Raw genomic sequence first — 27,742 nt, 5'->3', positions numbered from 1 at the left:
ACTCTGTAGTCGGCAGGCTTGTTGAAAAACAATTTCCTCATTGCCTATGCAGGAGATTACAAATTACAGACATATATTGCTTCATCACCACAGAACGTAGAAGCTGTTCACTGAGGGGTTGCCAACCAAGCAGGAGTATATGACAGAAAATGAAAACCAGATTATTCAGCTGAAAATTTTTGGGTCATGGAAAGAAGAAGAATGTAACTGGACAACAGAGAATTCAGTTGGACACTTGAATTAAGACTATTATTGTTTAAAAAAAACCCTATAGAGTAGTGATGGGTGACCAAACCCCTCTAGCATCTCATTCGTAGACACATATGTGTGCTCAGAATTATAGTCCTTCTTTTTCCCTGTGACTTGAAGCACTGATAACAACTGTATTTGAAAAAATTCAAGACAAAATTATTAAGTAAACATTTCTAACAACATTATGTCCCTCTGTGGGATATAAGCCACAACAATTAGGGAGACCAAAAATAATTTTCTGTCTTGACAGGCGTCAGAAACTTCTACGTCCTGGAAAATCCTTGTATCGAGCATTGTTGGATTCAGTCACATCAAGTGATGAGAATGTCAAATTCCAAATTATTCATGAAGAGCATAAGGTGAGATCCCACCTCGCATAAGAGGGTGCTTACAAAAAGAACAGTGAATATTATCAACAAGTCTGATAATATTTGCACATTTTGAGATTCTTCAGTGATAGATATTTAAGACATGATGCAAAGTATCCGCCTAAAGATGTCCTTACTGGTCAGTATTTATTTGACAGCTTGAGACTGTGCAAGGAGAACACGTATTTTAAGGAACTTAAAAAAAAACTTCAATGACTTTATGAAAACTCTGAATAGAACTTTTTTTATCTGAAAAAAAATATTTTTAATTCAGAGTTTTCTCCACTATTCCAAAAGAATAAATTCTTTTTCTGTAGTGGAATAAGAAGACTGTGATGGGTTGACCCTGGCTGGTTGCCAGGTGCCCACCAAAGCCGTTCTATCACTCCCCCTCCTCAGCTGGACAGGGGAGAGAAAATATAACAAAGAGCTTGTGGGTCGAGATAAGGACAGGAGAGATATCACTCATCACTTACCGTCACGGGCAAAACAGACTCAACTTGGGGAAATTAACTCACTTTATTACAAATCAACCAGAGTAGGGTAATGAGAAATAAAACCGAATCTCAGAACACCTTCCCTCCACCCCTCCCTTCTTCCCGGGCACAACTTCACTCCCGGCTTCTCTACCAACCCCCCCCAGCGGCACAGGGGGACGGGGATGGGGTTTACGGTCAGTTCATCACACGTTGTTTTCTGCCGCTTCATCCTCCTCAGGGGGAGGACTCATCACACTCTTCCCTGCTCCAACGTGGGGTCCCACCCACGGGAGACAGTCCTCCACGAACTTCTCCAACGTGGGCCCTTCCCACGGGCTGCAGTTCTTCACGAACTGCTCCAGCATGGGTCCTTTCCATGGTGTGCAGTCCTTCAGGAGCACACTGCTCCAGCGTGGGTCCCCCACGGGGTCACAAGTCCTGCCAGAAAACCTGCTCCGTGGGCTCCTCTCTCCACAGATCCGCAGGTCCTGCCAGGAACCTGCTCCAGCGCAGGGTTCCCACGGGGTCACAGCCTCCTTCGGGAAACCCACCTGCTCCGGCGTGGGGTCCTCCACGGGCTACAGGTGGATATCTGCTCCACCGTGGACCTCCATGGACTGCAGGGGGACAGCCTGCCTCACCATGGTCTTCACCACGGGCCGCAGGGGAATCTCTGCTCCGGCGCCTGGAGCATCTCCTCCCCCTCCTTCTTCACTGACCTTGGTGTCCGCAGAGTTGTTTCTCTTACATGTTCTCACTCCTCTCTCCGGCTGCCGAATCTGCCTGTCCCAACTTTTTTTTCCTTCTTAAAAATGTTATCACAGAGGCGTTACCGCTATCGCTGATTGGCTCAGCCTTGGCCGGCGGCGGGTCCGTCTCAGAGCTGGTATTGGCTCTCTCTTGAACACAGGGGAAGCTTCTAGCAGCTTCTTACAGAAGCCACCCCTGTAACCCCCCCCGCTACCAAAACCTTGCCAACAAAACCAATACATGTTCCAGCACCTCCTAACCATATATTTGTATTCCTGTGTTTGTTCAAAGGCAATTTGGGGGGAAAAAGAAGCCTTCTTTGGATTTAAGAAGACAGCCAGGAAGAGGAGTGTCTTCTATTTCTCTAATTTAATAGCATAGCAGCTAGCAGACTTACTCAGGCAACCTAACCCGTCCTCAGATTATGGGAGTTTGGAACTACAGCTCTCTTCCATGCTCTAAGCATCACACTATGTAGATAGTCTGCATAAAGGTATTTTCTGCCTCTCTTGTTAATCCTGACCTTCTTTGCAGTCAGCACAGAAAAAGGAGCCTATTTTTTGTCTAGATTTTAAGGTGGATGAAAGACTGAAGGCTCTGTGGCTTCCTAGACTATTCAGGGGTTTATACAAAAATGGCATCATGTAAAGTATTTCCTAGGAAGCAGGATCTGGAACTCCAAATGAATATTTTCTCTCTTGCCTACTGTCCCTCTGGTATTATGGCTCTTTCATTCTTTCATGCCTTTGAAGAGAGCAGGGCTGATCGGCTTCCAGGTAGAGGGAAAAGATACCAGGCCAAAATTCTTCAGCCAGTGTTGTGTCTCACAAGAGGAGAGATTAAGAAAGGAAAAAAAAGAAAAAAATTGGACTTCTTTTGTAGGGATCCTCCACGGAAGAAAAAGAAGTCATTTTGTATGAGCTAGAACAGAGTGACTTCTCAGTTCCCTGAACAATAAAATAGCAAGTTACAGTGGGTACGGCAGTATTATGCATTTTCTTCAGGTGTCTTTCTGACACAGTTCATCAGTGTTAGCACCACTGTGAATACTAGTGAACACAGAGCACTGACGTTTTTGCAAAAAGCCCACATCTCAGTAGTACCCCACTCTTACATTGACAGCACAGTAGTGAAATTGTCCAAACTTCAAGCTTAGTGTATACTACCCCTGTTTTCCATGCTGCTTGTGAGGAGAGCTGCAAAATGCTAGACATGAGAGACTTAAGATAGAGTCTCCACTTAAAAAGAGTTGCTTCTTCAAAGGGGAGAAGTAGAGTTAGCTGGCGTAAATTCATATGGATGATGATTGTTGCCTAGCAATGCTAAAGAACATTAAATCAGAAAGCAGGCGTGTTTTTTCTCCAGACATTAATTGTTTGGTGATGTTGAGTTGAAAAGTAAGTTGGTATTTTTTATCACCACCAGTTTAACTGTTTGTTTGCTCCCAGGTTCTTCTACAAGTAGAAATTTGTGAGATTGAGGGCAATATTTTCAGGCTTAAAATTGATGAGGCATCTCCTCTCAGAGCAAGATACAAAGTTCCTGATGTTCTTATAAAGGAACCTACCACCCAGAGGTAAGTGACGGGAAGATGATTTGTCACCTTAGTAACTTACACAGCTTCATTTGCAAGAATGTTTTCCCTTCTCCCTCCTTTGTCCTACACTACAGTTGTCTCTCTACAATACAAAGTTGTTACAGGAATAGAAAATAAAAATGCATGTGGTTGATTTACTTTCAAAAATTCATGTTAAATACATAGGAGAAAGTTCTGTCATATACATAAGAAATTTGAGGCTATCTGACCCAATCAGAAAATAGCGTACTTGTTATGATGCATCATTTTTACCTAAGGCATTACCTGTTAATGTGAGAGGAGTGCAAACTCTGGATAGTTTTCGCAGCAGTTCTGTAGCCACCTGTTGCACTGTGCAGTGAACCCTGAACACAGCAAGTATTTCTGGCATTCTTTGCCTCAACATTAGCCTTGAGGTTTTTATAATGTATGCAGATGTTCTCAGCCTATCTTTTGTTTCAAATAGTTATTTAGTTACAGTGGATTTCCTGTGCTGCTGATTGATGTCGTTGCTTTTCATTTGCCAGACTCTTCATATCCCAGAAGGAGCCAGGTATTTTGGTGCTGTCAAGTGTTAATGAGGACTACAAACTTCAAGTCACAGCCTACCCCTTCCAGGTTGAGCTACAGTCCAAGGGTGAGACTGTTCTGAGCATGAATTCCAATGGGTTGTTATATTTTGAGCACTTACGACCACCTCCCAGTGACAGGTACAGTATCTGTCTATCGCATCGTAGTATGTACTGATTGTGCTGTAGCTGAAGAGAAACAATTCTATGGAATTGCAATTTCTGTGATAGAAGCTCTTATGCATTGAAATCTGTCTTCTTTTTTACTTCATACCAGTAAGTACAATGGTGAAGTTTTAACAAAGAAATTCTAGATCAATTAACTGCAGACTGTTTAAATCCCTTGCAGCAGCCATGTGCAAAATGCTAACCTCATTTAACAGCCAGTTTTTTAAAACACTGAAGTATCCTGGTACCCCTTGTCTTGCTTGGGAATGAGTGATGGAAGTATGATGAGGTTATTAGTTTTGTCTCCTTTTATGACTAAATTTACTCTTTAGGTAAGTTTTATTCACCATATAAGCTCTTGAAGTAAGTTTTGTTCAACTTACAGCATGCTGTATAGCTGCAAGATTTTACAGGTCAATCCCACTGCAAAGTGCTGGAAGGGTGAGAAACCACAATGCAGGACATGTCATGACTAGGAAAAGAGCATAGCAAGCATCTCTCCTAGAGAGCATTATTTAAAAAATTGTAATTAACAGAGAGGCCTTAACAGAGAATGACAAAGAAGTGAGGATCTTCTGGGCAGGTAAAACACTGATGCGGATAGAAATAAATATGAAAGGCCAAGAAGTCAACCTAACTCAAATATGGAGTGAACGTTATTTTAAGACATTGAATATTAAAATGATTTGCCAGTTAGAGCTCTCAACTATGACATCAATTTTCAGAATAGTCAAGCACAAAAACTCTTATATAATGTGTAAGGCAGTGCAGAATGCTATATGAATTTTCTGTTTGAAATCCTTCCTTACGTTAACAATAAACTGATTATTTCTATGTATTTGTTTTCACTAGAAAACCTACAGCAGAAAACAAGGAGGCAGCAAGTGATTCCTCTAAGGTAACTCATGCTTACTACAATTCCAGCATCAATATTTTGTAGAAAAGAGAATTAGAATCACATGTTCGTTTCTTCTGGTACTATGTTTACAAAGATAGTCTAACCACTTAGCAGTGAAATTCAAAAAGGACCTGGTATTTCATATTGAGATACTTTGCAAATTCATAGTTGAATAAAGGTTCATGTGTTTTACCAGGGCTGTAGAAGGCATCAGTCAGGTAGATCTAACTCAAAAATGCTTTTTCTGTGGCCTTTTTATTTAGAATTTCTTTCTCTTTTGTTCTCTCCTTTGATTTGGAGTAGATGTGTAAAAAGGAGGTTTGTGGTGATATTTGGTCATTTTCAAATTCCCTGTTCATTGCAAAGAGAATTTCAAAAGAACAAGACCTGTTTTATAACAGTCCAAAACTATGCCTCCGCATACATTCATGCTTAATACAGAAGTAAGATTCTCTCTGAAAAAAGACCAGGTCCTGGCACTGCGTAAAGGCACATACCAGGAGGCTGAGTTATGTCCATGATACAATTTTAGCCTCCTGTAGAGCAGATGGCTGCTTACTCCACCATCCTGTTATAAATGGCAGGAGCTATGCTGCCTTCAGCATACTTGTGTCTGAACTCTGAGTTCTGCCAGGGAGTGTGCTTGCTTTGGGGGAGTCACACAGCTGCAAGAGGCCATGTCCACTTATTCTGGGATGAATGTAGAAAAGAAAACCAGGAAAGACGCTGCAAAAAGTGGGGATTCTAGGACAATGAATGGTAGGGCACAAGGCTCAAAGTTTGAAGGAGGCTTAAAGTGTCAGTTACACACACAGGACTCTAGAGAGTTTTTTTGTTTTCTGACCCTTACTGTTTAGGGTAGTGGGTTGGTTTCTGTTTCTGTAGGTTTTCCTGTTTGTTTCCATCTGTGCACTCTTTGCATTTCATAATCATTTCAACACCCAGAAGAAAGACAATTTTTACAGTGAGAACAATCATTCACTGGAACAACCTCCCCAGGGATGTGGTAGAGTCCCCATCACTGGAGGTTTTCAGGATGCAGTTGGACAGGGTGCTAAATAACCTCATCTAGGCTCCCTTTCCCACGAAAGGTCGGACCAGATGGTCTTCTGAGGTCCCTTCCAACCTTGGCTATTCTATCATTCTATGATGCTATCCAAGACCTCAGGTATTACTTTTATGCTGCAACAGAGTGCATGTGGGCTCCACTAGCACGTCAGTTCTTCAGTGTAAATTCCTGCAGCAGGATCTGAATTGTGTTTTGGATTTATTTATATTAAACATATTTGGAAAAAAAAGCAGTTAACAATGTACAAATCTAATGTGAATAAACATACTTTTCTTAGAAATACATGGTGTGAGCAGTTGCATTTGCTAGGCTTAGCTATTTCTGTTTATGCAGGAGAAACAAGAGGATCTAGGTCTCTGGCAAGAGAAATTTGGCAGTTTCTTAGACATCAAAGCTCATGGTAAGTCTCGGTCTAGTTCTGAAAACAGCTTTACAGCTTTATGTATACCTATGTTCATTCATATTTCTGTCTGCTTTCTGTTTAGCTGCTTAATGTTCATCCATGTCTCGCTTGCTCCTTCTTTTAACTTGCCTGTCAGATATCAGTGATGGGTAACAAATTTGACAAAAGTACTGGAAATACTCATAGATTTCTGTTCAGGAGGGAATGTATTAAATGTGACTCAGTTCATCAGCTCACCATGTGCCGTTTCTGACACAGTATAACACTATTGCGTTGGCTGACTGGTATATAATGCATTATTTCCTTTTTATTTTCTTTTTTTAATATCAGTGCATAATATTCTCACAACATACCAGAAATGATGATATGTAAGCATTAATAATTGTCACAAAGAAACTCTTTTTAAGTGGGGAACTACAAAAGGAAATACTGAACAGTCTTAAGGGATAAGAAGGCTGTAGAAACGTGTAGGTCAGTAGCTCAAATACAATTGAAATTATTAATTACCAAAATTTATGATCATGTCCTGTCTGTCCAGTTGTATTCTATATTAATTGAGTTGGCTAGCTTTGTCCTTTACCACTATAATGCAGACTTTCGTAGCAACCAACACTACCCAGCAGCTGCAGTAGGAAGAGGGAAGTCTGAAAGACCTTCCTTTTATTTTAGGCCAACATCATGTTTTTCTGTTTCTCTGTGCTGGAGGAATAAAGTCCATATGGTCAGGTTCTGATCCTGAAGCCACTGCTTGTCAGTCTGCAGGATCTCTGGTCACCTGCCAAAAGTTGCTCTGGATTCAGTAATGTGCCAAGGTGATATCACTGGCAGAGGCTCTTGTGCATGCCACTCCCCTGGCTAAGGCTGAAGAGAAGAGCAGTAGAAAACAGGCAGCTCTGACTCTAAAGCCCACCTTGCTGTACCACTGTGCTGCAAAGCTTGGCTTATAGGTACTGGGATAGAAACAGGTGATAATTTTAAGCAGTTGCACTACAGAATAAAGAAGTGACCCACTATTACATGTATTTTTTTCTATTAAAGTGATTCATTTTATCTTCTTATGTGGATCAAAATCAGAATAAATACAATAAAATCTGTTTAAAACATTACCTCTGTAGTACAGAAGTAATAATGAAAGTGAAGTTGAAAGCAAGTATGAAATAGCTAATTATTAAAACCTGCTTTTTAATTTTTTTTTTCAGTTAGGTTGCTCTGCTCTGTTGCTTTCAGCTAAGCCTGAGAGTGGAACTCTGTGGTCTTCTCTTTTAATGTTATTCCCACAGGTCCTAGTTCTGTAGGCATGGACTTCTCTTTACATGGATTTGACCATGTTTATGGAATACCACAACACACAGAAGCACTTCTTCTCAAAAACACCAGGTAAAGGTGGAGGATTGCTAGTGAAAGCAGTATAATTTTTGTAAAGGAGAGCTATAACATTGTCTTAATAATTTAATGCAGACAACAGCTTGAGATATGTATATTATATAGTGTATATTTTAGTTTAATGGTACAGCAAACTGAATCATAGCCCCTGTCCACGTGGAGTAAGTTGTTCTGCTTTCCCTTTCCACTCTGCAATTTCATGAATGACCCCTTCTGTTCTCTCTCAATTTTCTGTGCAGTTTTTTTTCCTGAATTGCAGGATTGGTCAAGTTTGAGCAGAACTCTTAAAAGAGCAACTCCATGGGAAGATGGGAGAGTTCAGAATTCATATTTTAGGACTTAGAGCAAATGAACCGTAGTCTCACTGGCAGCAAAAATGTTTCTTGATTCAGATAGCTAGGACCAAAGCAAAGAAGCAGTAATCTAGGCTGCCCACATTTCAGCTCTGGATGCTAAACAAAAGACCACAAGACAGAGTGTTCACTGAGTTTAGTGGTATGGCAGTAGAGCTAAAATTGGCCTAGTGCAGGATGCTTACATATAACAAACACATCTGTTTGTTTGTCCTAGTGATGGCGATGCCTACCGGCTTTATAATTTGGATATCTTCGGCCACAAGATACATGACAAAATAGGCATTTATGGTTCAGTGCCCCTTCTCTTAGCACACAAGCCTAACAGAACTACAGGGATCTTCTGGCTGAACTCTTCAGAAACGCTGGTGGATATTAATACAAAGGCAGTAGCTGAGGTGAGAGTTGCTCACTTTCCTCAGAATTTAATAATGAAAGAAAACACTCCAGGGCAGAGCCAACAAGAGCATAACAACATTATTGGAGTTTTATCTTTTGCTCCCTAGTGAAGAATTGTCAGTCTCTTCCTCCTGTCCTCCCTACTGCTAAATTTGTTGTATTAAACCACTGAAAAGAACAAGGAGATGACTCCTTTCAAGAGTCAAGTTATAGAACTTCTATCTTAACAGGTCTACAGGAGAAGGCAGAGAGGGAGTAGATAATGTTGGAGCAGAAAAAATCTACACAGGTGGATGTAGCAGGCAGAAAAAAGGGTGGACAAAAATCTTGACAATCTCTTGGATTTGAGGAATTTTTCTGAGTTTTTAAAGTCTTGGAATTGCCACATATTTCTGCTTAGCAGGCCCATTTTTCTGTGGAATGTATTTGACCTTCGAGAAGCATAAAATGTTCAGGAAATGAACTCATTCAAGTCTTGACACACAAACATATGAATTCTGTTAAAATTGAAACAGTGAGGAAAAAAAATCTTGCTTTATTCCAGCACTTCATTATGTGGTTAAAATTATTAATTTTCTTTATTACTTATGATATAAATATTACTCAAAGATCCTGCAGAAAATGCAGTCTTTAATTACAGAAAAGCTTTAATTGCTTTGCCCCTCATTACCCATTTTTCCTCATTAACTATTACTCTATTTTGTATAAGCAGTATGCAAGGTAAAGGGTTTGTGAAGGATATGTAAGAAACATTCAGTGTGTATTCCTAGTACCTGCCAGGTATGTGTTAGTGAATTTTGTGGGTTTCCGTCTTTGCTACTTCATTGAACAAAAGTGTGATAGAGAGAGATTCAGTTTTACCTTGGTTTACTTCAAAGCACATGCTATCTGGATCTGCTGCAGAGACTGCTAAGCAGAGAGCAATGCCTCTAACTGATGTGCGCTGGATGTCAGAAAGTGGGATCATTGATGTTTTCCTGCTGATGGGACCAACTGCATTTGATATCTTCAAGCAGTTTGCACAACTGACAGGTACTAACTCACATAATTGGAGTCAGTATGGCACATTTACCTAGGAGATTCACTAAGGAACATTCTGTACCCAAGAGCGGGTTAATATTTACCTGACCCATTGTGTGCAGGAGACCAGTTGTTCCCAGACTGCAGTTTGTAGAGCACAGGCCGGTGATTTGTGAAGACAGGCTTCCATCCTTGTTTTCCCTAGCATCTGCAGCTGGTCAAACTTGGCCCTAATTGCGAAGCCAGCATAATTACTGCTATCTGAAACTGCTCCCTTAGATGAAGAGAGGAGACACAGGAGGCTAGAACTGCCAGTCACCAGCAAGACAGACTGCCTTATAATGAGGAAAGACTGAAGTTATGGAGTAATGTATTCTGGAGAGTAGAGAAAGAAGATAGGTAACTGTCTAGTATGTCCCTTGGGGAAGGGAGCAGACATAGCATCCAGATATGGGAAAGGAGAGAAGCAAGAGGGTCAGGAAGAGACTAAAAAAATGGAGGCAAGAGGACTAACATTTTATGAAAGCAAAATTCTTTATGTACTAAAGAGAATTAAAAGCACAGAAACATCCCCGGTAGTTCTTTAGTGTGTTAGCAATGATTGTTTGCTGCACAGATGTTATGGAGAAAATGTGGTTCAGCTGAGCAGGAATAGGAAAGTAGCCAGATCACAAGAGGATCTTGCCAAGCAGAAGTGCACTCTCAGGAAAGTTTCCCAGCTCCCTTTTGCGGTATGCATACATACATACATGTTTTCTAATTTTAAAAAGTCCTAACAATTGCAACTCCATGGTTCTCTTTGTACTGCAGCACCTGTGAGCCTGTTTACACTACTCAAGTTCAAGCAGTCACAGGAATTGTATTCTACTGATTAAAATCTATTTAATTGTTTGCATTAACGACAGTTAAGCTAATCTAGAATATTTTTACGTTAGAAAAAATTAAAGAATACAATTATAATGGTTACTGGAATACACTTCAGCATCATGGAACAGCAAATTCCTTCTCACTCTTGTATTATCATTACAGCCCTCTGCTCTTTCTAGCTGTTGCACTCATTGCAATGTTTGCTATTTCAAGAGTTCAGTCACTTTGGTATGAAGAATATGCTCTAGACTTAACTTAGGGCGGCATTCTCTAGCTCCAGACAAATACATATTAATCATGTTAAGTTTACTGGAGTCTCTAGGTAAAATCCTGAAGGGCATTAACAGTGTTATCTTCCTAGGCACTCAAGCCCTGCCCCCTCTTTTTGCTCTGGGCTACCATCAGTGCCGGTGGAATTACGAAGATGAGCAAGATGTCAAGGCAGTAGATGCTGGCTTTGATGAACATGACATTCCTTATGATGTGATATGGCTGGACATAGAGCACACGGATGGCAAGAAGTATTTTACTTGGGACAAAAAGAAATTCCAGAACCCCAGAAAGATGCAAGAACATCTCAGGAAGAAAAAACGCAAGGTACATAATACAGCAGGAAGAAAGAAAATTTTCTTTCTAGTGTGAAGCTAACCAATCTAGATTTAACCGAAGTACTTCAGATACTGGAAACAGTTTAACTACAACAGAGTAAATTAGACTGTGTTGCGGTCTGGTGATGCTTCCAGTACACAAACTGTCTTGTTTAATTCAGCTCCTCGTGCCATTTTATTATTTTGTAGTTTGCTTGGTACCCTGACCATCAGGCTAAGTTTGACCCATGTGAAGCTCCATCTTACAGAAGCAGCCCAGTGCTGTCCTTGATGGGCACAGTAGAAAATTTTTCTGCTTAATGTGAGCTTTCATCATTGGTAGTTGCTATCCTTGCTTCGGCTTTTCTTTGTATTGATAATACTATTTATTTTCTGCTTATACTAACTGAGATTTGTCCTTTACGTTGATACAATTACTTACCATAAATTAAATGTTTTTTCTTTCTGGTGAAGTCCTGGTATGATGTGCACTCTGTTAACTTAGTCAGTCTTTATTTCTGCTTTTACAGCTAAAATATTTTCCTTGGTATGATGGAGGTATTAAAATGTACACAGTTAATATCTAGAAGTTGTAGAATTGCATAATGCTTGATCTTTGCCAAAAGTCAACGAACAGGGGACTGTGGAAATAGCATTCAAGTTTTATAATCTCTTAGTTGGAGCTATAGTACTTTCTCAGTTTTACAGCAAGACCGTTAATGGCAGCAGAAAGTAACTGCAAAATACAATACCTGGATGTTTAAAAAAATTAGAAAATTCTGTTGCTGTTTTATGCTATACAAACTAAGATATATTTAAATGTCTTAAGGCAAATGATTTTAAGCAGAGACATGAACATGGAAGTCAGATATTTTCTCATTCACAGAATACAGCAGTGAATTAAACATAGTGTTTTTAGGGGTTGGGGTAGTTGTTTTTATCTGAAACAATGGTTTTTGGCCCTTATTTCAGAGGAGTAAGCATGAATTCACGCTCTCCTTGTAAATTCAGCTATTATACATAAGTCTAGCACAGTGTATACAAGAACTGGTAACTGCTTTCTAAAATTAATGACACAGCTACCTTCTTTACCTGAAGTGAAATTATTATCTGCCTTTTATCGAAAGGGAACTCTTACTGTTTTATTCAGTACAGTTCATGCTAATGATGCAATTTATTTTCTAATCCTGGCAGCTTGTCGTCATTGTAGATCCCCATGTTAAGATTGATCCCACGTATACCCTGTATTCACAGGCAAGAGACAAGGGATATTTTGTGAAAGACAGAAATGGGCAAGATTTTGAGGGCATCTGTTGGCCAGGTAAAAAACCACTTTGTCTCTACATTTCAAGCTGTTTATTTTAAAAATTTTGCAGAATAGTTTAATTGGTACCCATGGAAGTGGAATTAAATTCTTACATTCCTTGCATTTTTTGTAAATACTCATAATTTCAAATACTTTGTGGTTTCTTTGGTACAGTCATGTTCTAATTGCCTCAGCTGTAAAACTTCCTCTGTGCCTAGAACTAAAAAAGTTGGATTTGTTGATCACAACAGCCATCCCTCTTCCCAACTTGTCTTGGGTAACAAAAATGCAGTCTGGTCTGTCACAGTGAGCACAGCTTACATAGGCTGGATGAAATTATGTGAACAAACCCTGGTACTGAAGACTTTGATTCAATCATAATATAGTGATTTGACATGTTATTTTTCACGAGGAGGCCTTATTGCAGGGAGGCAAAGGAGGTCGTCCCCCTTCTTTCCAGACAGAAAGACCACAGTCCTGGCAAAGAAATGAATATGGGAAAAATCAAGGACATATTACAACTTCTAGTAGCATGGCAGTATGTAGTTATTCAGCTTCTCAGCAACACTTTCCTGTTTGAGCTCAAAAGAACCAGGGATACTGTCTCTCACTGGCTTCCTGTTCACATCCAAACATATTTCAAACTGCTAGCAATCATCCTTAAATGGTGCTGAGCTTCAGACCTCCAGAATCTACATGTGTTGGTCTGCAGAACACGGCAAGGGGTTCCAAGTCAGCCTGGAATCTGCTTTTGAGCTTTTGTCTCCGAAACAATAGCGACTACATTGTTGCTTCCCATTGTGGAAAGCATCCTAGCTTTAGGCTGCTGTATTTAGGTGCAAAGGCAATGCATGCCTACGCTTAAAATCAGGTAAATAATTGAGATCTCCCACATCCACAGGATCCTCATGTTACCTGGATTTCACCAATCCTGAAGTACGAAAATGGTATGCAGATCAATTTGCCTTCAAAACATACAAGGTGTGTATTTATTTGCTCTGATCTACATATCCCAGAAAGCCTGAAAATGGGGAAAAGAGAGAAGATAAACTACTGGCTAAGCAAGTTGGTGGCTTTTGTAGCTGCACGTTGTGGTTTAACCCCAGCCAGCAACTAAGCACCACACAGCCGCTCGCTCACTTCCCCCCTACCCAGTGGGACTGGGGAGAGAATCGGGGGGAAAAAAAAAAAAAAGTAAAACTCATGGGTTGAGATAAGAACAGTTTAATAGGACAGAAAGGAAGAAAATAATAATGATAATAATAACAATAATAAAATTACAATAATAATAATAAAATAATTGGAATATAGAAAACAAGTGATGCACAATGCAATTGCTCACCACCTGCCGACCAATGCCCAGTTAGTTCCTGAGCAGCAATCTGCCCCCCAGACCAACTCCCCCTAGTTTATATCCTAGACGTGGTGTCACATGGTGTGGAATACCCCTTTGGCCAGTTTGCATAGCTCTCCTGGCTGTGTCCCCTCCAACTTCTTGTGCCCCTCCAGCCTTCTTGCAGGCTGGGCATGAGAAGCTGAAAAATCCTTGGCTTTTAGTCTAAATACTGCTTAGCAACAACTAAAACATTATCAGTGTGTTATCAACATTATTCTCATATTAAATCCAAAACATAACACTATACCAGCTACTAGAAAGAAAATTAGCTCTATCCAAGCTGAAACCAGGACACTGTATTGTCATAATGTAGAGGAAAATATCTTGATAAGCTAAAGTACCACAGAAGGATTTTCTCCGTGGACTTGTCTACATTAAGAAAGTTGGAACCCATATGCCACCAGTGAACCTGCTCACTTAGTTGCAGCAAGTAGGATGGACAAACTGCATGCATTTTAGCAACCTGTAATCTAACAACACAGTTCCAGCTTTTACTACCATGATAGTACACAAGGAGTGATGTGGGAGTGCTCTCTCATAGCTCATGGTCACTTCACCCTGACCTTCCTTCCAGCACTCCAGACTAGCGCTGAAAGTGTCTGGGTGAACACTGCTGGACACCTCCAGTTCCTCTCCCCCCACCCCCAAGTTCTGCTTTGCAGTAGAGTTGTTGAAACCACTCCCCTAGTGGGTATGCATAGTAGATATTTTCCCATGCTGCTTTCCCTCTCCAGTTTTCCTCTTCCGACCTTCTCTGATTTTTTCCTCGTGGCTATTTAATACTTCTCTATTCCTTACCTCTTTCCCCTCACCTGAAGGCAGGAATAGCACGTACCTACTGAGTTTTGTAAGAATTGCAAAAATCAAGTGGGCTTTTAGGCTGCCACCCTGACTAAAAGAGCCACCAAGAGAGATGAGATTAATGACTAGCAGCTTTCAAGTGACCACAGGAGTATAATTACCAGGTCTTCCTTTGATGCTGCTCTTTCTACTCATAGCCCAGACTGGTCTGACACCCACTAGAGATAAACTCACTAAGTCACAGCAATGGGTCTGTTAGGTCCTAATTGCAACCCTGTGTCATAGGGATCCACTAATATCCTCTTTGTATGGAATGACATGAATGAACCTTCAGTCTTCAAAGGGGCAGAACTAACAATGCAGAAAGATGCTGTGCACTACAACAACTGGGAGCATCGGGAAGTACACAACCTCTATGGATTCTACCAGGTGGAGTATCTGGAGACACAAACCAGCAGTTATTCCATAGAGCATGTCTAATGTGGTAATTTACACAGTAATAGGTATTCTGTAACCTCCATCATGGACTGAAACTTTGCTGTGCTGGATGTTGCTATATTTGAAATACACACTGTGATCGGTCATGAGAAAATGTGACAACATCCATGCCTTTTTACCATAACAACGTAAATCACATTGGCTGTGACTACACGATATTAATAATTTTTTTGTTCAAGTATATTCTAGTAAGAAAGCGTTGCTTTAATAATAGGTATTATTTGTGGGTACAGATTTCTTAATTTTCCTGCCTTGGAAGGGCTAAAATATCCTGATTATAGAGTTTGTCTTCCTGACTTTTATATTTATGATTTTCAGCAAATGGCAACTGCAGAAGGACTCATCAGACGTTCTTCAGGAAAAGAGAGACCATTTGTCCTCACACGATCTTTCTTCGCTGGATCACAGAAATACGGTAAGTAAGGACTAGCTGGATGCCTTCCATGCTGCTTTATTCTATTAAGTTTGGTGTGTAGTAGTTAAGTCTAGAGAGAACAGAAGCTATCTTAGAAATACTGACATGGTGAGCTCATAAGAGTGCAAGTGATTAAAAAAATCAGGAGAGACTGGCAAAGTGTGTACAAGTTAAAGGCAGAATAACAACCTGTGTCCTGTGACAAACCACTACCTGCTTTTCTTGCATATTTCAGGAGCATGCGTGTATAAAGAAAAAAAGTTGCAATGAACAGCAGTTCACCAGTAGTTCATGACCATTCTTGTCTTCTTTCCTTAACTGCAAGCATAAACTGAAGCATACGCCCAACTTTCCTGTGTAATGCTGAAACTGGGTATTTCCAGGGGCAGTGTGGACTGGAGACAACACAGCAGAGTGGGGTTACTTGAAAATATCCATTCCAATGCTTCTCACCATCAGCATGGCAGGGATTTCATTCTGTGGAGGTAAGGTGTTTAGCTGGAGTTGCTCACTGTGCATAAATCGCTGGTGCCACAAAGTTTGTATCCCAAGATAGACTTGAACACAGATGGTGGAAAGCTCAACAGTCCAGTGCATTTCCAGGCAGTTTCACAGATCAGTCTGGTTTCAGAAGCCAATAACCTGGCTGTCACCATCACTTCTCTACTAACTCTTATGTAGTGTTTGCATCCCATCTGGAGCAGCAGTCCTCAGGTGGTGTTCCGTAGCATCACTATGACAGTCCTCTGTCACTGGGGAAGGCACTCACTTAGCCTCCAAAAGCTCTCTTGAGATTTTAATTAGAGGATAACTTGTTACACCAGTTTTCCACTCTTATTTGGACAAGCAGCTGCCCAACAGTAGAACCGCAAGCACACGGTGAAATGCATGGATTTGTTTGTTAGAGGAGAACTTCACATTTTTCAGAATAATTTCCAAAAATGTGTATTTTTATTTGTCTGCGCAATATCTAGCTGATGTGGGAGGGTTTATTGGAGATCCAGAACCAGAATTACTTGTTCGCTGGTATCAGGCTGGAGCCTACCAGCCCTTCTTCAGAGGTCATTCTAACATGGAGAGCAAACGGCGAGAACCGTGGCTCTTTGGGGAGAAGAACACCCAGATCATCAGGGAAGCCATTAGAGAGCGCTACGTCCTCCTGCCATACTTATACACACTGTTCTATCGGGCACACACAGCGGCTGAACCGGTTATGAGGTAAGAGCATAAGTCAGGAGGTTTAGTGATTATCTTCAGGAAGTTACTTGGAGGAGGGAAGTTAAATTACCATCTCTTACTTTTGTGATTACTTATTTAAATATTAAAAAAGAAAAAAACATACAAAAATTACTAGATTCTGTTTTCATGCATTCTGCAAGCTTTGGTAACGTTCTCAAAGGAAAATCAGATGTTTTGGGGGTTTTTTCCAAATGGTGTCAGGAACACACTAATTCAGTAAACACTGCACAGTCTTTAAACATGTTTTTGAAGTACTGTTGACTCCAAACTTCTTGTCACGATAAAGAACATTATGTAATATTCCAACCCACACATAAAACAGTGCTTAATGGACTCTGAACTTGCTGACCTAAAAACATAAAGGCCATTTTACCCCTCATGAAAATATTTGTTACTGCTGAATTTTCCTGTTATAAAAGCTTATTTCGTATTGATAATTTGATCATTCATCTCTGCAGTATTTCTTATCATTTTTCTTTTAGTAGAGAAACTAATAATACAGAACAGAAACGAAATTAGAAAATAAACTTTTGTTTTGCTGCTCTCTAACCTCTAAGAAAGTGCCTCAGCGGAACTGAATGCAACAATCCTTTCAGCAAGAGATGGATGTCAGTAATCTCCCTGGTATTGCTGTGTCTTTAAGGATGCCCTAGAACTGTCCTTTTGCATCACATTTACATTTACTTATTGTTATGCAAATACAATACATCTCCTAAGTTTTAAAAATATAAAGGTCTTTTTGACAAGGGTTGAGTGGTTTGAGTTTTTAAGATGATTTGCATTACAGACATAGCGTGAGCATCTGTCTGCATGCATGTAGGCGTAGATGCCCATGTTGTATGCACTGACATAGACAGCGGGTTTCTGTCTTATCTTGGAATGAAGCTTATGTTGGCATGTGCACTGCACACAACATAAAACTTTGATTATGTTAAATTTGCTGCAGTAGGTACAGAATAAGAGAGGAAGCATGAAATTTTTCTCACTGAGACAAGCAGAGTGGCAAATGTCTCTAATTAGCAAGCACATGAACAGCAGGGCTACAGTGAACAAGTGGATGCCTATGAGTGAGCAGGTGAGCAAGGCTTTTTGTGTGAGGAAACCCAGACCCTGTCTCTGAATGAGCTATTATTGTCATAATCTCTCAAACTTTAAATATATAACTCCTGTTCTGTAACCAGATGGTTATTGCACTACCCTTTTTTGAGAAAAACTGAAAATTAATTTCTGGTGCAGGTTTTTCAGTTGTAACCAGAAGGAAACATGCTATAAAAGCAGTAGTGAGCTGCTGAGAACAGGAAGGACTGTGCTGCAGGGACTAGCTCATCAGGTGTCAGCATTGCTGATAGACTGTGACAGAAAGGCTCATCCATCTCTCCTTTGGTAGAAAGAAGGTATACGTAGTGCAAGTTTGTAAAGAAGAAGGCAGGAGGAAAGAAAGCGAGGCTGCAAGAAGCCAAACCATAGGTATATTGGAGTGTCTTAACCCATGTTGTACTGGGAACTCTCGTCAATGACTCAAAAGGGGTACTTTAAGGCACGGAAGCATTTCTTTGAGGCATCTTCAGTTCTTGATAGCTGTAACTTGTAAAGAGAGGGAGAAAATGGAGCCTGAAAATGCCAGAAGGCCTTGAACAGGCTGGTAGGAGGGGAGAAACTAACTGAATCCCACTATCTTTCTTTCTACAGGCCTCTCTGGATAGAGTTTCCAGGGAAAATAGAAACTTTTGGTGTGGAAAGTGAATATATGCTGGGTAAGCAGTTGCCTCCTTATTCTCTGGAATTTGAGTTAAATATTTTTGAAGTGATAGAGCATCACATGACAAAAAGAAAACATAAAAACTCTGCCCAAGACTTAAAAATTATATTGTAACTGAATGTAGAACTCGAGACCTCTTTAAGGGACCTGGTTTCAACAGCACTTTGAAAATAGGGGTCGTATGAGATGCAAAAACTGAGTTCAGTCTCACCTAGTCACTTTGAAAAAACATGGTCAGTTTCAACCTGAACCATGAAAGTTCACTGTAGCAGTTAAGACCACAGTCTGCTTCAGAAATGACAGTAGCAAACAACTACCATCCAAAGCTGATTGTTTTTTACTCTGATACGGCTGGCTGTTCAAGTCAGTTTTCTCAGAAATTAAGCATAAGAGATGCATGTTTGTGTAAAGCACATTCAGCCTATACAGGAAGAGAGAATGAGAATGGAATGTTGCATTTCATTTTTTTGTTACCTCTGAGCTCAAGAGTGCCTACTAATGGCTTTCAAATGAAGGGCCATTCACTTCTCATGCAAAAATCTGACCAAGGTAGGCAGGACACAGCAGCAAAGCTAAGTGTGGTGAAGCACAGCATTTCAGAGGACTCTGGGAGTTCAGCTTGCATTACCAGTGGGCAAGGAGGGAAGTTTATCAAACTGTACAGTCTATATACATTAATGCTTTTTTTTTTAAGAGTAAAGAAGAACCATCCCCAGTGTAATAAGCTTACGCAGTTTTGGTTTGTTTTTTTTTTATGAAGACATTCCTGTCTTCCACTCTTTTGGTTAGAAAAAGCATATTTTTGTGTTCAACCAAAGAGCAAACAGGCAATCATCTCTTCAACTATGAGGGACCCAGAAGCGCCTCCAAACTGGTGGGTATACAGTGCAGCCCAGCTGCATCCCAGTGCCATAACAGAACAAGACCCAAGCAGCCATCAGCTCCCTACATACGCCTTTTTTTTCCAGTAGAAAGCGAACCTAAGCACATGGCATGCCCAGGCGAGCCCCTAAAATGGCAATGGGAGGCTGACAACCCCAGAGCACATAGCTTCTGCTCCGATGAGATGCAGCCTTCAGGATCACAGCCACGTTTATGTTTTTTTCTAGGAAATGCTTTGTTGGTGCATCCAGTCACGGAGCAAGAGGCCAAGACAGTGAGTGTTCTGCTTCCAGGGTCAGAGGAGGTGAGGATGAATATGAAGCTGCTCAGCCCAAAGAAGTATTTTATACAGCAACCTTCCAGCTCCGCATCTCGTAACTGCTGAGCACTGCTGCTGTGCCAAGTGCTGGCCAGCCATTCTGTGCCACTCTGAACCTTCCTGCCATCTTGATACCTTGCATGCTTGGCTCACAGTAAATTTACTTTCTTGCTTTTCCAAGAGCTGCTGCACAAATCTCAGATCTCCTGTAATTTAAATCTCCCCTCAAGGCTTGCTGCTTCTCATGGAACACCAAAAAACAGCTTCACTAAATTGTCAATTCCCTTTTTTCATGTATTTCTTCTTGGGTTAAACTTCTCTTTTATGTGGAAAGAAAGGGAACTTTGAAGAAAGTTCATAAGGAAAGCAGAGGGATGCTGTGGGGAGGGAAAATTATAACATGGATACACAAGCCTCAGTAGCCTGGGATTTGTGCAGCAAAGCCTTTCACATGTACAGAGATCAGTTCCTCTCTGAAGTAAAGTTATTTGTCCACGGGATGGCACTGTGATCCACTCCTACAAAGAGCATTTGGCTGCAGCAGCTGAGAGGTAGAGGAAGGGAAAGAATTTGGGGAAAACAGTTCCTAAGGGAAAGCCTGAGACTCCAGGGAGGAATAAGAGGAAAGACAGCAGCGAAGGGGACTGTGTGAGACCATGCAGAGCTTTGTGACTCCACTAATACACCTGAGGACACTTAGAATTCTTCTCAGTATAAGGAGAAAAACAGACCAGGCTCTCCAAACAAGTTAAGAATAATATTTTTCTTAAGATCTCTGTGGGAATTGACTGCCTGGCACACTTAAAGCAGTTAAACCTGCTGGCAATTGTGATGCATGGGAAGTTTCAGATGTAGCTCTTTTCCATGACCTGTTATTAGCACCTTTGTTGTTAATTTTCACTTCAATAGAAATATGCTTATTCTGGATCCCAACATTTCTAGATAAAAATAAAGGTATTTCATTGTTTTGCACTTCCAGATGCTTTAAGACATACAAGATGTTATGCAAACTGTAGAAAAGATCAGCTTATATTTGTGCCTCAGAATGAGAATTTATTCTTTCCATCCAGAAGGTCATTTGATTTAAAAAGTAAATGCTATTTCTTGCACATCAAATAGGTTGTCAGGAATAGTGACAGTAACGTTAAGCAGAAGAGTAACTGCACCTGCAGAGGGAACAGATCTTGCCATATATCACGCTCATTTTTTTTTTATTTTTCCTAGATTTGGTATGATTTCAGAAAATTTAAACGAATGGAAGATCCAGGCACTCTGAAGATCCCAGTAACGCTGGAGAATGTACGTTTTTGTTTTAAAATACTACTTCCATTGAGCAGAAGAAAAAAAACAAATAGGCTTTTGTTTTATCAACATTCAAAATCAGAAAAGTGGCATTTGAATTTCCTTGTAGGAATGTAATCTAAAATAGCTTTTGTAGAGAAGAAAAGTCCCATCTCCTTTGTTGTTAGATGGAACACTGATGTGTCCTGGTGATAGAGAAAAGTGAGACAATGTAAGGGTGACTTCTCCAAGCAAAGATATTTCGCTTGTACACATACAGGAAGATTACTATTATTCCCATTGTTAGTTGAATAGTTTTCTTTATGTACTTGTGGTAAAAGTTCGCTTCTGAGCTTTGATAAAAGCAAGCTGCAGTTATCCTTCTTCCAAGTTAAAATTAGATGCTCAGAGTATACAAACCTTTCTACCCTGGCTTTGTTTTTCACAGATTCCTGTATTCCAGCGAGGGGGCACTGTGATACCTCTGAAGACCACAGCTGGAAAATCCACTGAATGGATGATAGATGTTTCTTATGAACTCCACGTGGCCCTGGACACAGAGGTACTCTGAGATGACGTTCCCTTTACAAAGTTGTCTTTTACTCCGTCTGACCTTTTTAGGTCCTTGCTGCCTGTTCCATCAGCACCATGGTATCTGCATCTGTATGCCCAATAGCTCTCCTCCACTTCTCCTATTTGGAGGGGCTCCCAGCTCCCTCCCACTGTTCCCTCAAAGTGAGACTATCTGAGTACAGCAGAGGCAGAATGTTTTTCTGACCTTTCTCAGCCCTCCTCTAGTCCCTTGGAGGAAGGAGCAGAGAATGAGCAGGCCACAAACTTCCTCTTGGATACAGAACTTCCCACAACTGTATTTTCTAATAAATAAGGTAACACCTGGCACCCACATCAATTTACAAAGCCAGAATGTCCAAGTATTCAAGCACTCTAAGAGCTGGACTCCTTGAGCCTTCCAGGGATACAAGTCACTAAAGAAAAATAAAAACAAACTATGAAGCATAACATATAGTGACACATTTTTGGTTTCATTGTCCAGCTCTAGAAGCTGCTGTTAATTTGTACTCCATCTGGTGTGTTTCACAGGCCTGTGCCGTAGGTGAGCTCTACCTAGATGATGGGCATTCATTTCAGTATCTCCACAAGAAGCAGTTCCTGTATCAGAAATTCACTTTCCACAAGAACGTTCTCTCTTCCAGGTAACAGCATTTATGGACAAAAGCCACCAAAGCACTGTCATTGGAAATGCCTTTTCTAGTTCATGAGGCCTTCTTACAAATGTAGAAGCATTAGTGTCATCTATTGCTTAGTGAAGTCCCAGAGCATGCAGAATCTGTCATAAAACTGCAGAGGTAAACAATGTTCTGCATAAGTCTTAAGGGCAGCAACACATGAAATACTGAGTTGTCTCATATTGTTTCAGTCTAGTCAAATTAGAGATTCTACAGATTTACTCAAATACAAAGAAAGTCATCAGCAAGAGTAAAGCCTATCAGAGAGACAAAAGAAGATAAACTAGGAGATTTGCAAATAGGCAACACCTAGAGTGTTTGTTTTTTCTAAGATCTCCCTCACTGAGAGGGCGGTTGGTCACTGGAACATGCTCCCCAGGGAAGCGGTCAAGGCACCAAGCCTGTCAGAGTTCAAGGAGGGTCTGGACGATGCTCTTAGTCATATGATTTCATTTTAGGTAGTCCTGCGAGGAGCAGGGAGTTGGACTTGATCCTTATGGGTCCCTTCCAACTTGAGATATTCTGCGATTCCATGTGGGAACCACAAACAGACACCATTACATGTAGTCTCCAAAAGTCATCAACAAATGCACCATATGTATTAGCATAGTAAAATATGGAAGAAAAGCACTTGAAAGGAAGCATGAGGGGACACAACCTGCAAAGGCTGAGTGAAACAACCTAAAAGCCAAAAATATCCATAGCTGGTTGTAAGAAAAGATGGTAAGTACGTCACTATGACGCTTTTACTATTGAGGTATGTTGCCCATGGGGCTGTGCAGTGCATAAATGGTGATTTTACAGGCATTTCTTTATGCCTTCAGGGTTCAAAAATATGCAGGAGGTGGTACTAAAACTACAAAATTTAACGAGCAAAACTGTAGACTAGCCTGGATGATGTAGTTAAAAGTATGCTTCAAATCTCTTCATCTGGGATACGAAATCTGAAAAGCTTAAAAACTAAGGATGGAAAAGAAAAATGTTGCTAAATTACTAGCAGTTGGAAAAAAGTAATTTTAAGATGAATGATGAAACATTCTGTTCACTCCAGAAAGGAAAGTTTCATTTTGATTTGAGTTTCTTTAGAGCTTTTTAATAAAAATTAAATTAGTTACAAAATGGAAGATAATTGTGCCTCAGATTGAAACACCTTACTTGAAAAATGTTAAAATTAACTTTACATTTATACTTAGTTTTAACTACCATTTTGCAAAAATCCAGAACTTTTCTGGTTGTTAAAGCTATGCTTTTTGCCACAAAATATCTTCTCAAACTTTTTTTCTTCTAACTTTGTGAAATCTGCTATGCAGTGAAAAATCAGCTGATAATGGGAGAAAGTTTGACTTGTTTCAGGAGAAACCGAGGAAACCAAGGAAAGGAAACCAGTATAGGAAACTTTCAGGGTGAGACTGAAGTAGTACTTTCTCTGTATAATGGTGAACTTCTACTGATGGACAGAAACTAATGTATATGAAATAATTTTCTTTTTTCAGCCGCAGAGATGAAAGCGGACAATACCACACTACATGTGTGGTTGAACGGGTGATAGTTCTGGGATTTGGACAGCAACCCACTTTTGTGACAGCCTGTTCCAAGGGTAATGAATTGACTTCTATTTTACTGTAGTTTTTTAAAAAACTGTTGCTTTGCTGCCATTCACTAGAGGTGGCAAACTGATAGCTCTGTAAAGGAAGTGTTACAGCATAGGGAGCATCTTTGTTTAGTTTTCTTTGCTACTTTTTTTTGATATCAAGGACAGAATTTAGCGAAAGGAGCCAGCAGCTACTCGCCACCAATATTACATGCAGAACTGAAGAACACTTGCTTTGTAAGGCAATAGATACATCAGTAAAAGCAGTTCAGAATTAACAAGTTCAGAAAACTTTGTCCTGTACATAATATGACCAGAGACAGCATTTCATCTTAAGGACCATTTGCTCTGTAAGCCTGCCTAGTCTAGAACTGGAAACTTGGAGGCAAAACCAGAATTACTTTTCTGTTCTTTTGCTCATTCAAAAGTGTCTGGAGTTCCTGACTATGTGGGGATCTCTAGAAGTTGTGAGGGATCCTACACGGATAGGTAGTGGCTTCTACATAAAGGGCTTATTTCTGGCTGCTTTCCAAGCATGTCCCTTCACTTTGGGAATCATGTGAACGTGGACTTTCTGCCTCCACCTGTCAATCTCAAGGACTGTTAGGGTGCTTGGAGGAAAACCTATGCTGAAACAAGGTTTGGGGTTTTTTTCCAGAAAAAACCTTGAATAGTTCCATAGTTTGATAGGTCAGAAAAAAATAAATAGTTTTTCCAATTCTCCTGCATTCTTCTGTGTATACTGGGCAGATTTGACTACTACTTTTTTAATCAGTCCTTTCCACCAGTGGCAGCAACAGTCTGAATTAAAGACTGGAGGGAGACATGTGTAACTGTGTTTCAGAAGGTTTTTTCTTAAATCCTATAGTAAACTCTCTTGTCCTCTTCAGATGGGAAAGAAAAAGAAGTGGTTTTCACATACAATACGAAGACCTCTGCGCTGACACTGGAAAATTTAGCCCTGAGTGTTGATGCTGACTGGGAGATTTGCATCAACTGAAAGGAGATGCAGCTTCTTCAGAGAATTCATCGAGAGGTTGAGGGGAAATAAGTTGGGAGGACTTAAAATGTCCACTTGAATCCAATCAAATCAAGGAACATATTTCCCACCCACACCCCTAAACTAACATTTCCTACAATTTTTCTTTTAAAGCACTGATTTAAACTCGCATAGCTCTTCTATTCGGCAACAGTAATGGCACTAGGATTGTATCTTCAGGGAAAAAAAGCTAAATACTATCTGCTGCAGGCTAGCTTCAGTTAAGCATTAAGATTGAGTTCTGCCTTCACTTGCACCAAAATATCATAAATCAATGGGGTGAGATTGTGGCTTGTTGGCATGAGGTTTAATGTGAGTATTTGGAAATCCCACTCTGAAGAGACTGGAGTACTTGAGAAGAGCAGATCTGGGCCAGTTCGACAAGCAGCATCAGTAGATATGCCAGACACAGAGGTTATCGTCAGAGCACTGCCTGCAAGCTGCCTTGAGAAAACACAGAAGGAGCCACCCAGTGTGATTACAGACACTTCCCCTTTCCAGTCCTTATGACAATGCAGAATTAGGCAGTCTGTACAGGAAAGCAAACAGGAAAGCTAGCCAACAGTTCAGTCACTGAAGGTAAGGTTTGAGTAGGTTGTGCCAGTCAGTTGTGTGATAGTAAAAGACAGTAATGTGGGAGTGCAAAAGTCTCTCCAATAGCTGGCTTTGAAACTGGTATTTGGATTTTTAAAAGGCACAGGTCTATGTAAGTGCAATACTGGCTTAGGGCTTGGGGTAGCAGCTAGACTCATGCAGAAACATTTTCCATGTTGTTGCTCCCCTGTCTCTGCAAGTACTACTAAAAAAAAAGAAAAAAAAAATCTTTTGTTAGGAAAGAATTGGCATTTTTCGATGACTGAATGTCTTTGGTTAAAGACAGCCCAGCGAAGCAGCTCTGCTTATGGAGAGCTCTGCTTCGCCACATCTTCCAACTCTTGCCAAGGTTGGGCTTCCTTTACACATATTTTAGTAGTTTCTTAGTCAGTTTTTACTATCTGGCTGAGATTTAAGCTTGGTAGTTATGAAGCAAATTTTTAATTTTAATGGGATTAATTCTGCAGTTAGCCATCCCACCTCATGCTTATTCCCCCATTCTCTTACAGCTCACCCTAATGTTCCCCTGCCTCCTTTTCCCACCATCTCTGCAAACAGACAGAACTGGTGTGTCCTGATGCTTTCTTCCCTTTGAAAACTAGGAGACATCCCGACTCCCGCATCCCCTACATCCTGCATATTCCCACAGCCCTTTCCATATCAGGCATCTCTTTTCACAGGCTACCATTGCTCCACAGCTCAAGTTGTTTGCCCTTTCCATTTGCTACACTTGCCAACTATGTTATTTTAATGCTAGTTCTCCTTTGAGTCAAATCTGAACATGCCATCAGTTGGGTTTTGTGGATATAAAAGGGCAAAATGTACTTAATTTTCTTTTAGCAAGATGAGGAAGTTACTTTCTAAAAACGTCAGTAAATTAACTCTTAGGAAACAGAGAAGGACGGTCACCATTTTTGCCAACCAAAGGTAATGTAACAGTCCCTTTGTACATTGTCCCCTACTCTTCCTACTAAGTGTTCCCTGTGCTTGGTCAGTCATTCCCACCTGCTGCTGTTTCTCCTCTTCAGGGCAGATTTCTGGGAATAGCAAGTGTGAGAGCAAACTGCGACTACTCCGCTCCTGACTGCCAAGCGCAGGTTGTTCCCCACCAGACCCTGAGGTTCCTTCTTTTTTATTCTGCAGAGCCGTTTGTCGGCCCCTTCTAGCAGACAGTGCGAGCTTCCACTCCAGGAACTGGCAGTCTAAATACTGCTGTGCTTAATGCAGACAAGTTAATCCAGGTAGAACAAATAGACAAATAGATCAAATAGGCAAATAGATCTTTTACATCTGTGAGAAGAGAGACAGACCCTATTTTTGAAACAGACCCTATTTTTCTATCAGCTTCTAAGCTTTAATTGACAATTGCTTCTTATGTTTAAGCATAGCAGTGTTTCTAACAGGATATAATTCTTGTCTGGAGCGTTTTAATGAAACATTTTAACTGGTATTTCTGAAGTTGGAAAGTAAGTGAAATAAAGTAATAATGAAACGAGTTATATGTCTTACTCCTTCCCACCTTCTTTCTGCTGTTGAGAATCACTACTAAGTATTATTCCAAGGGTACCTGCTTAAAGTGAATGACTAGCTTTTATACTCTGGCCCTCAGTATGATATCTGCACTATAGTAAGTACTCACGAGTCAAACTTTCAGTGGTATGAAGTGCCTAACTTCTATGGATTTCAATAGGAATTAGTTATTGAAAATTTTAGCAGTTGTGTCTTTAGATATGAGGAAATAAATTTCAAATAATATCACTTACATCGATATTTGTAGCAACTCACATGCTATTCCACATATTTATGCCATAAATGAAGAAAGAAATTCATAGTATACCTTTACAAAAAAAGGAAATTAATTCAATGAGTGAAAACAACTGGAGATAAAACTTCATAAAAATTAAATAGAAAGGTTATCATCCATGTAGTTCACTTTTGTTCTGTCTGAACAGGTCAGCTATTGAAGTACTTCTGCTTGCAAGAAATTCCATCGCAAAAGGTGATTTAATTCCTAATGGACAAAAGATTTATTTTGCCATTTGTAGCAGACAACACATCTGTTCTTCCCTATGGTAAATTGTGTTTATTTAAAAACACCATTTGTCTTTTACTAGCAAGCGCTGTTTCTCACAGAAAAGACCTGCATAACAAAACCATCTGTCCAGTAAAAAAATAAGAAAAGGAGAAGCTGTTTTTTGAACAGCTATAACCGCAAAATATGCCTGAACATCTGT

The 27,742-nt window shown here is 40.3% G+C and overlaps 1 protein-coding gene across 3 annotated transcripts in view; it reads left to right on the top strand.

Moving 5' to 3' along the window:
* Positions 1-27,003, top strand: part of GANC (glucosidase alpha, neutral C) — a 29,388-nt gene extending 2,385 nt beyond the window's left edge. Inside the window, exons 3-24 of one of the 3 annotated variants that reach the window (XM_030035393.2) lie at positions 503-611; positions 3,298-3,425; positions 3,953-4,135; positions 5,015-5,060; positions 6,463-6,529; positions 7,813-7,909; positions 8,486-8,666; positions 9,546-9,699; positions 10,916-11,151; positions 12,336-12,462; positions 13,349-13,428; positions 14,930-15,073; positions 15,461-15,557; positions 15,941-16,042; positions 16,532-16,775; positions 18,486-18,550; positions 19,665-19,741; positions 20,981-21,055; positions 21,486-21,599; positions 22,139-22,251; positions 23,778-23,881; positions 24,766-27,003. In XM_030035393.2, the coding sequence (XP_029891253.1) occupies positions 503-611; positions 3,298-3,425; positions 3,953-4,135; positions 5,015-5,060; positions 6,463-6,529; positions 7,813-7,909; positions 8,486-8,666; positions 9,546-9,699; positions 10,916-11,151; positions 12,336-12,462; positions 13,349-13,428; positions 14,930-15,073; positions 15,461-15,557; positions 15,941-16,042; positions 16,532-16,775; positions 18,486-18,550; positions 19,665-19,741; positions 20,981-21,055; positions 21,486-21,599; positions 22,139-22,251; positions 23,778-23,881; positions 24,766-24,875 (2,653 nt within the window). In that variant the 3' untranslated portion in view covers positions 24,876-27,003. The remainder of the gene's footprint in view (positions 1-502; positions 612-3,297; positions 3,426-3,952; positions 4,136-5,014; positions 5,061-6,462; positions 6,530-7,812; positions 7,910-8,485; positions 8,667-9,545; positions 9,700-10,915; positions 11,152-12,335; positions 12,463-13,348; positions 13,429-14,929; positions 15,074-15,460; positions 15,558-15,940; positions 16,043-16,531; positions 16,776-18,485; positions 18,551-19,664; positions 19,742-20,980; positions 21,056-21,485; positions 21,600-22,138; positions 22,252-23,777; positions 23,882-24,765) is intronic. The other 2 variants (XM_030035421.2, XM_030035412.2) reach the window with 2 other exon arrangements.
* Positions 27,004-27,742: the final 739 nt, after the last annotated feature.

Source organism: Aquila chrysaetos, chromosome 2 (assembly GCF_900496995.4).
Source record: "Aquila chrysaetos chrysaetos chromosome 2, bAquChr1.4, whole genome shotgun sequence".
NCBI classification, from domain to species: domain Eukaryota; kingdom Metazoa; phylum Chordata; class Aves; order Accipitriformes; family Accipitridae; genus Aquila; species Aquila chrysaetos.
The sequence above is the reverse complement of the archived record's forward strand: the minus strand, read 5'-3'. Positions and strand labels throughout refer to the sequence as shown.